Source organism: Megalobrama amblycephala, linkage group LG11 (genome assembly GCF_018812025.1).
Source record: "Megalobrama amblycephala isolate DHTTF-2021 linkage group LG11, ASM1881202v1, whole genome shotgun sequence".
In the NCBI taxonomy this organism is placed as follows: domain Eukaryota; kingdom Metazoa; phylum Chordata; class Actinopteri; order Cypriniformes; family Xenocyprididae; genus Megalobrama; species Megalobrama amblycephala.
In genome coordinates this window covers 32,344,535-32,356,525 of record NC_063054.1, presented here as the reverse complement: position 1 = coordinate 32,356,525, position 11,991 = coordinate 32,344,535, and the positions used below count along the sequence as shown (strand labels likewise).

The 11,991-nt window shown below is 38.3% G+C and overlaps 1 protein-coding gene across 1 annotated transcript; it reads right to left on the bottom strand.

The window, feature by feature from the left end:
- Positions 1–282: 282 nt before the first annotated feature.
- Positions 283–11,750, bottom strand: scara3 (scavenger receptor class A, member 3). The gene is made up of 7 exons (XM_048207489.1): positions 11,376–11,750; positions 6,016–6,051; positions 5,640–5,684; positions 5,005–5,124; positions 3,696–3,776; positions 2,005–3,048; positions 283–1,760 (listed from the first exon to the last, which is right to left on the bottom strand). The coding sequence occupies exons 1-7, from the start codon at positions 11,380–11,382 to the stop codon at positions 1,324–1,326; spliced, it is 1,770 nt and encodes a 589-aa protein (XP_048063446.1). The 5' UTR covers positions 11,383–11,750; the 3' UTR covers positions 283–1,323.
- Between the last annotated feature and the right edge of the window lie 241 nt (positions 11,751–11,991).

Below are 11,991 nucleotides of genomic sequence, written 5' to 3'. Positions count from 1 at the left end.
CATGAAACGATCGGTTTGTGCGAGAAACCGAACAGTATTTATATCATTTTTTACCTCTAAAACACCATGTCCAACTGTGTTCAGCACTCGCTTAGTGAGGTCTGATCGCGCTCTAACAACGGCAATGACTCATTGAAGTATATGTGCGAGACATCACTGCTGTCGTCAGAGCGCGATCAGACCTCACTAAGCGAATGCTGAACGCAGTTGGACATAGTGGTGTTTTAGTTACGGCAACGGTTGGAGTTAAAAATCATCATTTGTGTTCTACTGAAGAAACAAAGTCACCTACATCTTGGATGCACTGGGTGTAAGCAGATAAACATCAAATTTTCATTTTTGGGTGAACTATCCCTTTAACACATTTTAAACTTTTTCATGTAATTTTAGGGTTACTATTAAACATAAAAACCCTTATACAGCACTTATAGGAACACTGAGATAAAATAAAAATAAAACCATCTGTTGTTTTGTTGTGTTGGTTAGCACGTTTTATTGCAGTGAACCATTTCAGCCATCTATCGGAATCCTTAGGAATACGATAAAACGATTTCCCCTTTGCTTTCCCCCGCCTGTTCTGGCATCCTGGTGCACAGCAGCTCTGCCCAGCATGTTGAAATATTAAGGTTTGTAAGGTCTAAACTTGTCTGGTTTTAAATTATTGTTCAACCACTATCAATACCAATGCTACAGCCGCTCTAGCGCTCTCCCGATGGCCTGCCAAAATGGCGGAGTTTAGATAGCGTGACGTCAACCTCCGGAGCTCTATGCTACCTTTGATGAGTGAAAATATTTGGTCTACTTGAACTCATAATAAAAATCATGTTTCAGAGTACCTGCTCTGAATGTTCTGGGATTATGATGCAAATACAAAATGGAAAATGTTGCTGTACTACTAAATACACTCCCTAAAAAGCTAAAGTCTAAATTGTTTCTGATTTATCTGTCTTCAATTGCTGATGCTGGATAATTGTTGAGTCTAATGGATGGTATTTAGTATAGTTAATGGTTTCATAGCAGCCTGGCTCTGTAACCATTGTTAAAATAAGATTGTTGTGAAATGGCTCATATATAGAATTGTGCATGAGCTCTTTTCTAAGTGTGTTGAAAGCCTATACATAGTGTATTGTTGTTCAGAGCAAGCTCCATGTTTGGGGATTGTGTATGTGGGCCTCTAAGATTCCAAGAGTTCCACCATCGTCTTGTTTAGAGAGAGACCTCCAAGTCGACGTCTACCACCATCTACTGCAAGATGGTAGCTCTGTCCAGAAAGGCAGTCAGTGTATCACCATTTGGGTTTTTTTAAGTTGTATGTCTATCTGTTCATGACTTTTGGGCAGGCTCCCCTGGTGGTCCAGGTGTTCCAGGCGGCCCCGGTGGTCCTACAGGGCCTTTCATTCCTACCGGTCCAGGAGGTCCATGTACCCCTGGGAGTCCAGCTTGTCCCCGTATTCCTGCCGGTCCTTTGGGGCCAGGAATTCCATCCTTCCCAGAAGCCCCCATATCACCCTTCTGTCCCTTTTCACCACGAGGCCCTGGTTGTCCTAAAGATCCTTTTTCTCCTTTAAGTCCTGGCCCACCTTTCATCCCAGAAGCTCCTTGCACACCTTGATCCCCCTTAATTCCCATAGTGCCCTTTAATCCTTGAGGTCCACGATTTCCTACAATTCCCCGGTCTCCTTTCAGTCCTGATACACCTAGAGGTCCTTTGGCTCCCGGTTCTCCCCTGTTTCCCTTTGGACCTGGTGGACCAGGCATACCTATTAAGAATCCAGAAAAATAGACATTAGACTCTTCAAGAACAAGCAAGTGAAGCTATTTTATAGACACTAGAGCAGGGCTCTTCAAATCTGGCCCTAGAGGATCACTGTCCAGCAGAGTTTAGCCCCCAATCCTAAACAAATGCTCCTGAACAAGCTAATCAAGGTCTTCAGGTTTTGATCAGGGTTGGTGATAAACTCTGCAGGACAGTGACCATTCAGCGAACTATGAGTAGACAACAACCTTTCAGAATAGTGAAGTTCTGGATCAGCTTTGCATGACTGGTGTCTACTAGCTTCATCTCCTCCATCACCAGTGATAAGTTCCTCACATCAGCTTCGAGGCGTACGTTCAGCATCATGTACTGCATTCTCAGAGTGTCGGCTAGGTGAAGAAGAAGCAAGACTGTGTTGTTCAAGTTCTGCAAATCTTCCGTGTGACTGCCCAATCTGGATTGGCAAGAGGAACTCTCTATGTTGATATACTTGTACATGCTCTGAACATGGCTGACGGTTGCATTGATGCTGGAAGAAACAGTGTCGATCTCCATTTCAATGGAGTTCATTCTTGCATCCAATGTTACAAATCGTTCCCCGGTTCGGTTTTCGTAGTACTTTGCGTGGTACTGATGGTCATGCATGTTCTCCTCATGTTCGTCAATGTAAGACGAGACATTGTCCAGTTGCATCTGAAGGTTCATGACTTGCAGAGTGAGGTCATGTACCATCTCTGAACTCATGCTGATACGCTGGTGAGTGGCAGAGACCCCACTTTGAACAGCCCTCACGGTCTGCATGGTTAGGCTAGCATTGGATTTCAGGGCACTTAAAACTCTACTGTAATTCTGCCAGTCCGCTGTAATTTTTTGGAGCACCAAGGTCTCCTCTTCGGCCTTCCTCTGAAGAGCACCTATCCACAATGCACTAAGTGCAACAGTGGTGTTGACTTGTTGCATTGTGGCCTTCAAATCATACGAATCCTCAAGAACGTTTTTCATCCCTTGATCAGTTTCATTGATGACAACCTGCCAGCCAGTTACCTGATCCATGTATTGGCCCAGAGACTGGTTTATACGCTTAATGAGGATTCCAAAGGCCTGGAGGTCTCTTGTCATTCTGTTGCTGGATTGCGTAAGACTTTGCTGAGATTGGGTCGCCTGGTCCAACTGCTGCTTTTGACTGAGTACCATCTTCTGGATCTCATCAAACTCTTTCTTTAGTCTGGCAATCTCCTCTTGGAATTGTGCAACATCTAAGCAGTTGGAATAGTTGTTTGCAGTGCTGATATCTACAATAGAAGCACCAAACCGTGAATCTCTTGTACTGCTGACACAAAATACACTGGATGAAAATGCAATCGTGTTTTAACGTTCTGAGCATTCTGTGTGCACAGCTGCTTCTTGGGTCATTATTTTGGTTATAAAGGATTTCTCATTAAGTTTTACTCTCTGAGGGGTTCACCGACCACAGGAAGTGAGCCGAGAGATTAGATAAACAAATTAGATAAATCTAGCAGGCCTATTTTAAACAGAAGCAACCATGGTTTTCTTTTTGCAGTTTCACTTTCCTGTTGTAGATCAGTTGTTAACTAAAACTAAAACTATTAAAAGAGTTTTCAGTAATTGAAATAAAAAATTATAAAAAAATTAAAAAATTAAACGAGTTTAAACTGAAGTACTTACTTCATTACTAAATTATTACTAAAACTTACTAAAACTGAAATATAAATAAATTAAAGCTTTATACAAATTTAAGAAACTAATAATAAAAATGACAAAAGCACATAAAATTATTAAAACAAACTAAAATTAAAAGTGAAAATATAAAATAATTCAAAATAATAATAACAACTATATTAGTATATAAATATTAAAATAACACTGTAATGTTTAGTAGTTTCCAAAAGTTCATGTACTGTAAAACAAGAATTCTTACCTTTTATACTCTCCTGGACTTTGGAAATGTGTTTGTGATAAAATAATTCCTCTTCAGATAAGCTGTCAACTCTCCTGAAGACTGATGAGACAAATTTATTGATATTAAAACTGTCATTTTAGAGAATTAGGTGGTGTGTTACAAACAAACAAGCAAAAAAAAAAGTTCAATATAAATGTCTAATTCTAATCAAAAATGTGAAATTGGATAACATTGGAATGTTGGAACAGGGATCTCGGTTTCCTCAGAGAATACACAGGTTTGGAATTCTTTTCTGAACTTTCGTCACACACCAAGACTTAATCTTGGACTACGGGGACTGGTAAATTGTAATGGACCCTCGCACGTGGTTGTAATTTATTGTCCAGCTGTATGTTTGCATGTCACCTGCTGTGTTTTAAAAAGCTGCTAAAAGGAAATTGCTTACTTTTTGTCACTAAACAGGATGCTTGTGTTACTTGACTTGTCTTGTGCAAACTTCAGATTCACTATAAAATTCCTCAACATAATAGCATGCATATTACACGCATAACTGCTTTCAACAACATTTTTGAGGAGTTAAAGCAATATGAAACAGATGTGTGTGTGGCATTATTCTAAAATATCTTGTAGTTAGGCCTGTTTTTGAAACCATCATCTTGTCATCATATATTTTTCATCAAACCAAACAACATTCTTCTTGATTTATTTTGCCACAGTTTAGCAATGTTGTGACCTGATGTGGTAGTATTACATCCTGTCAGTGTGACAATGCTGATGAATTTCTTGTTGGAGCCCATTGCATTTGAAACATGGATTTGTTATTGTATTATATAATTATAAGGAGACGTTTGTGTAAATGGTGAAATGTCTTGAAGGTATATGATTCGCAGTTATTTCACTACAGACCTTTGTTACGCTTTCATGCTCATAAGTGGGGCAAAAGATTCAGATTTTGGATATAACATCACACATGATGTGAAATTTAGAATGTGGCTCCACACAAGGAAAGGTTTTGGCTTGCTTCTATAAAATGTGGAGATTGTTGACTTTATGAGCATTATGCTGAATCAAAAACCACACTGCATCTTGTAAGTCTGAAGGATGAAAATCAGGGTGTCCTAAATTCCTTTTCTCTGGCCCATATCTGTCTCCCTTCCAGGAGTGTGTCTTCTCATGTGGAAATCCTCAAATTAATTTGATCCATTGCTGATTCAAGACCAAGTATTTGTATCTACCTTTCAAATATGATTGTTCACCTCACCAAGAAAATGATTGTGTTGAAAACACAGATTATTAGTAATAGTGTTGCAGTGCCGTGAAATCTTACCAAGGGATGCCAAGACAGCCACTGCAATAATGAGCAAAGCTAAAAAGCCATAGAGCATTTTGACAGCTAGCTGAAGAGAATGTGTCTGCTGACATTTCATACATCCTCCTCTTGCCCTTCCTGTGAACACAAAAAGACACTCAGAAAGAAACCTGGTATTCCTGCCGGATCTGAACTTTATCATAAATGAACCATTATATCCTAACTGTTATATAAAAAATTAAAACCTGATCCCAGACAGACTATTAACATCTAAATACACAGCTGTGCCTGGAAAAAAAACAAAAAAAACAGTAAAGATGTGATGTAATGTGCCTAATAATTCAACTGAGCTTGCAAATTCTGTAAATTAAGCTTTTCAAAGCATTTAAAACAGATGTACAATAAACAATCCTGAACAAAACAGTGGTGGATAAATGTCTACATATGTTCATATAAACACACTAAAAAGATATTATATAAGTCAGACCATTGCAAGATAATTGTGGAGATCACAGACATTCAGGCACAGTGTTCAAAAAACAAAACAAAAAAACTACTATTTAACTCTCTTTTACAAACTCCATCTTTCGTACTCCGTGATGCCTCAATTAATAAGCAGAGCAATACGCTTTAAGAAAGATGATTTTTCTAACCTCTCAAGGGAGGAATTTCCTCTTCTTCTCCAGTTAAGTCCTCCTCTACAAAGAGAAATTGCACAAAACATGAATAAGTCACGAGTTTGCTATTTATAACATCATACTTGAATGTACTCATAATCCTATTAAATCATCGTTCATCGTATTGGCTAATCAAACACAGTTCCTCTTGAGACTCATCATCTACCTCCAGCACAGTACAAAAACACTGTACCGTCATATTTTCATCATGTCAGGTCTCAGACTTTAATTGCAGGAGATTATAAGAGGACAACTAGATCCACTGCAAGGATTAAGCACATATTTGGTCTTATAACTCTATATCAAGAAGGTCTAAATAAAACTGTAAGAAGAAGAGAAAGTCTCCACATACCATTAAAAAGCTGGTTCTCGTAGCCACAATAGCTATCTGCAAGAGAGGGGAAAAAAGCAGCAGCGTTGATGTACATGTTCGCAAATTAAGGTCAATAGATTATCTCAGAGAAGGACGAACACATTTGCTTTATCACCAGAAACATTAAATCATAAACTAAGAGCTGAATAATTATAAGGCCTGCTTGCTAGTACTCCCTTCAAGACACAAACCAGTGAACTTGGACCGATTAATACTAGATTAGGTCACTGTTGGAAAGAACCTTAGCTATATTAACACAATTACACGAAATTGGTGAGGGAAATGTTTTTACTAAATTAGATGGGATCTTTTGGAGAATTTATTCCACATGGGAGGAATAAAATTGCATGGGAATATTTTGCATGTTAAGCTTTACAAATCTTTTGTTTCGAATTAGTGGTTCAGAGTGCCAAAATCACATGATTTCAGTAAACGAGGCTTCGTTATGTCATAAGTGTTTTGAAACTTCAATAGTTCATGTGAGTTTGACAGTTTGATATGCGCTCCGAACCACTGATTCGAAACAAATGATTCGTTAAGCTTCGAAGCTTCATGAAGCAGTGTTTTGAAATCACCCATCACTAGATTTTGTTGAATAAAGCCGCTTTTTTATTATTTTTGGTGCACAAAAAGTATTCTAGTCGCTTTATAATATTAAAGTTGAACCACTGTAGTCACATGAACTGTTTTAAATATGTTTTAGTAGCTTTTTGTGCATTGAAAAAGAGAGTGTTATTGCTGGCGATGCAGACCTTACTGAGCCAAACAAAAATATTTTAATTTGTGTTCTGAAGATGAACAAAGGTCTTACGTGTGTGGAACAACATGAGGGTGAGTAATTAATGACATAATTTAAATTTTTGGGTCAACTAACCCTTTATATTGTGTCAGAAAAAAAATTATCTTAATTATGTCAGATAAAACTTGGTCAGGTCAAAGTGTCTGAATAATTTTTGGTTCCAAATTTTTATCAATTTTACTGGTAGTCCACTGTATGAAGAATTTTGGGATATAATATGTCACAGTTTACTTTGCTATCCTAACTTACATAAATGAACCATAGTGTCCTGCACCCACTAGTAAAAATATATAAAAAATGTCTGAATAATTTTTGGTTTGACTGTATATATAGCTCTGACATGCAAAATATAAAATTTTCCCAGGATATTTTATTCCTCTCTCTCTCTCTCTCTCTCTCTCTCTCTCTCTCTCTCTCTCTCTCTCTCTCTCTCTCTCTCTATATATATATATATATATATATATATATATATATATATATATATATATATATATATATATATGTAATATTAAATGGTTGCACTTTATTTTACAGTGCATGCACTTACATGTACTTACAATGTTCTTACCTAAGAAAGTGGTGGGTAATATAAGATAACATAAGTTAAGTTTAGGGTTCTTGGTTAGTACCTAGTAATTACTATAATAAGTACATAGTATGTACATGGGGAACAGGACGGTAAAATAGTGCTACCAATTAAATTAATAAAAATTAAGAGATGGTTGGCCAGGAGCTACAGGCTTTGGGTGGGAAAAACCACAGGTGTTCTGGCCAAATGCCACAAAAATAAAGGTGTGGTGCAGACATAGCTATGAATAGAATACAGGATGAATGTTATTGCATATAGCACAACATCTGGAAAAGCATTGTCAGAAGAAGGTTATTCAGACTAAACTTATTTCAGCCACCCATGACAGTTAGTAACCTAAATAGCTGATGACTTCCTGGTGAAGTACAACCAAAACATTGCACAAGGTGCCTGTATTTTGGACTATATGCCATCAGAACATCTAAGAAGCTTTATCAACAAGAGACAAAGATAAAAAAAAAAAAGAGTCTCCAAACTGAATCATGAGGGAAGACCTTGTTAAGCCTGTTCTATTGTCTATCTGAGATACACAAACGTCGAGATGTGTTATGGTCTCCAATACCATCTATGTTCCACAGAGCTTGCTATCCCCTGGGAAGAAGGAAGGAATACACAACAAAAAGCTTGAAAATGTTTATGCGTCTCTATGGAAGGTTGCAATCAACAATGTTCTGGAGAGTCATGGTTGCATTGGAGACAAGCCAGGGTTTGCTTTATAAAAAAAACGGGCATCAACTACACAAAGGAATGGTGACTCAACGTCTCTACCTTTCATCTGGAGAGCACTGGGTTGGTACTGAAGGTCCTTCTGAGTACAGAGTTGTTACTGGAGGTATGCCAGTCATCACAGCCAATGCTGCTTTCTCTTTATCGGACACTATTGTTCAGCAAGCACTTTTAAAATAACATCTCCCAAAACCACAGTCTCAGGGAGTTTGCACCTGCTTCGTTTTCTGTTGGGTCTTGGGTCTGTATTTTTCAAACCTCAGGCTTGGAGCCATACTTTGGCATGCCAAACCTGCTAAGCTCATGATGAGATTGTTTATACCTACTCAAGCCGCTGAGGTCAGGTCTATTGGAGCCAGAGCGCTAGAACAGGCAAAAGCTTGATGAGGGAGAAAGTGGAGAGACTTTACATATCCCCACCAGTCCTGGCTACACAGGTGGCTCGGAGCAGGCGCAACCTTGGGTCTTGTGGTAGTGTGAAAGTTGCCAAGGAAAAAGAGGAAAAGGAGGGGACCCTCCAGTCTAGTCTGGATGTCTGAATTCCCCTTGAAAACATTGCTTACATGGAAAGAACCATCGAAAAGCACTATGGCGGGGTCAAGAGAAGTACTTGAGAAGTATGAAAGAGGCAGGATATTTTATTAGCTTGACGGGTCATTCAAGGATCTGGAGGAAATGGAAAGTTTCTAGATTTCGTTAGAAGTCTGAGAGCATAAGGTGAATATGCCAGTGTTTATAAAGGGTTGGCAGTCAAAATTCAAAATACAGTTAAATGATGTCAACAAATTTTAAACAAGGAGGTAGTCTTCAGTTTGCATGTTATGCAACAATATAATACAGTAAATAGATCTTAAAAAAAAAAAAAAAGAAAGAAAGAAATCTGGCCACATCTGTGGTTTACTCTCTCTAAATCAACAGCATTTGTTAACCTTAGAACATAGAAATATTATTGCACTGTAAAAGAATATGATCCATGTCACATTAGCATGGACACAATTTAGGTAGCATTTGAAGGATACAATCTTAAAACATCAGTTATATCAGGTGTACATACATAAGTAAAACAGTCCACTTGGGCAGATGTCACAACCAGCTATGAAAACAACATCTGTGCCCTGACCAAACATTACAGGCTGAAATTTCACTCTGGGTCTTTGAAACACTGTGAGAATAACTACAACCACATGAATTACAATGGTGGCATGTAAATACTAATCTAAGGCAATAATGTATTATCTGCGCCCATTTTAAAGGCTTGGTCACCAAGAAGTACCAAAATGGACTTACTCCATCAAAACATGGCTGTCAAAATATTTAGTCTTTTCTTCACAATATGCAATTTGTTATAAAGTTTCCTTTCAGTTCATCATCTTTTCCACAAATACAGCAAGGGCAATGAATGTTTATACAACTCAAGAGTTGAGAACTCTTTGGATAACAAGGCTTAAGAGAATATCTCCTCAGTCAGAACTTCACAATGTCAAAGGTTTGTGGTTGACCTCTTCGACACCTTCTAGAGTGGCCAAAGATGTCCGAGGATTCTCCTAATCCTTCAAAATCTCACAAAGAAAAGCTACTTGATGAGGTGTTCTCAAGGGTAACTTCTGGGGCTTTGCTGTCCAAAAGAACGAATTGCCATAGTGTACATGATCTCTAAACTGTGGGTTCAAGAGTTTGCCTAGTGTTCCCATGCCTTTAAATGGATACACTTCACTGAAAAGCGGCAAAACACAGGAAACATACAGTAATACTGGTATTATGTGTCCATATGAATGCAGTGGGTATAAAACATCTGACAGGAACGCCTGCAGCTTGAGATGGGAAGCGGAGGCAGAGGGCAGGGTCTTTCCAAACCACAGAAACCCAACCACAACTAATAAAGACAAGTGTCTCTACAGTTCTACTTGATGTTCGACTGCTTTACACGCATTTTAAAAAGTATGTGCACTTCTACTAAAGAGTTCAACCATAGAGTTCAATTGAGAGTAATTGAAAACATTCTTATATATTGTAGTTTACGAAAATAAAGGAATACACTCCCTTTTTGAGACATCTGCAGTCACACATTAATTACATTAAAATACATGTTCTGGGATGTTTTACAGCCTCTTAAAGACAACCCCATTAGGCTTTAAAAACAAATTTTTTTTGTTCCATATTCAATGCAGACCCTAATTTCACCAAGTGCAACATCTTTGTTGATCCTGGAATGACATTCCAATCAACCAATCAGACCTGAGAGACAAGTTTACAGTTTATGTCAACTTTAGGCATACAACCAGCAGGGTTAGATGCTTCTACATCAGTGTTATTCACCTATCATTCCCCTCTAATTTTAAGGATAACTTACGGGTAAGCCTAGGTTTAGGGGTAGGAATATGGTTAGGGCTAAATTTTCAAAAAGGAATGTTGTTCCAGGATCAGCAAAATATGTTGACACAGGAATGTGTCTAACTTGGCAAAATCAAGCCGTGCTGTGTTCAATTATAAACAAATATGTTGCGCAAATGTGTTTCATTAGATCCGATACACTTCAGTTAGATGTAACCAAGAATACGAAGAGCCCCTTTATGTCTATTACAAATAGATTAATTGGTCAGATCTTGAAAAAAAAAAAAAAAAAAAAAAAACAGCTGAAGGGAATGTATGCCTGTGCGGTTAACACTGGCTCCACACCTGCTGCCCACAGTTGAAGAATGAAGAACTTCCCGGACATCTCTCACGGCATGAGGAATGCATTAGGAGCCATGCTCTTTCATGAGTTTCTGGTTTATGCGTTAAAAGAGAGAAAAGTTTATCTTCATTTTGGATATGCTTCCTATAAATTCAAGATCCAACCAAAGGATGCAGATCCACATGTTCCACTTGCCTTCAAAAAGAACTGGCTTGGCTTTAATGAAAACCAATGGTCTTATATTATTCTGTGTTGACTAGAACCAGCATTGAAAATGCTGCCCCATCGGTGTGGTTCATCTAAAAATTCAATAGCAAATAGTGTCAAGCTGAGAGTGGTGAAGGTATGATGTATTTTGCCGTCAAAGTAACAGAACCACGAACTTGCATCCAACATCAACAGCTCCCTGCTTTCTCTAGACCCTCAGAGTTTCAGTTTTGAATGTGTGCTGTCAGCACGCTCATGTTTGCCAGTATTTACAAGTATTACGCACATGAATAAAAAAAACATATTAGTCAAAGTATGAGTCAATAAAAAGAAACATTGCTTACCTTTCATGTTGATTCTGTAAAACACCCCAGGTCAGTTTGGTAAAGATGAGTGAGGAGACTTGAGACCAAATATATTTCACCTGTCTGATTATTCAAACTTGGGATGTATTTCAAAGACGTATCAGAATCCACAGCATCATTCAAGAAGAATACCGGTTTGCTTACAAGATATAAATCACTAAATCTGCAGACTAATCCAATGTTGAGGACTCTTGTGGGTGCAGCATCCAATAGATGGTGTGTCAAGAGGACCCCTCTATAACATGCTGCCTCTTTGCTATAGAACCAGTGGAAAGTAATACCTTGGACAGTAACCATGTGCAGCTTTGGGAAACATGCCGGAGAGAGGGAGTGATTGTTTCTGTGTGAGAAAGGGAGGGAGTCGATGCAGGGAGAAGGAGGAGAAAACGAGGAGGTGGGACACGGTGCATGTGCTTCAGTGAGTCAGTCTTGAGCACTGGCCTAATTGTTAACAAATGTTTGGTATTGGAGCAACAGGCACCTTTATCTTCTGTGGCCTCTTGTTGAGAGATTTACAAATTATGTTTGCCATATAGAACAAAAAGGAACACGCTGTTCCCAAAGAGTTTGTTGTTGAGAGGAGAGATAAATATTA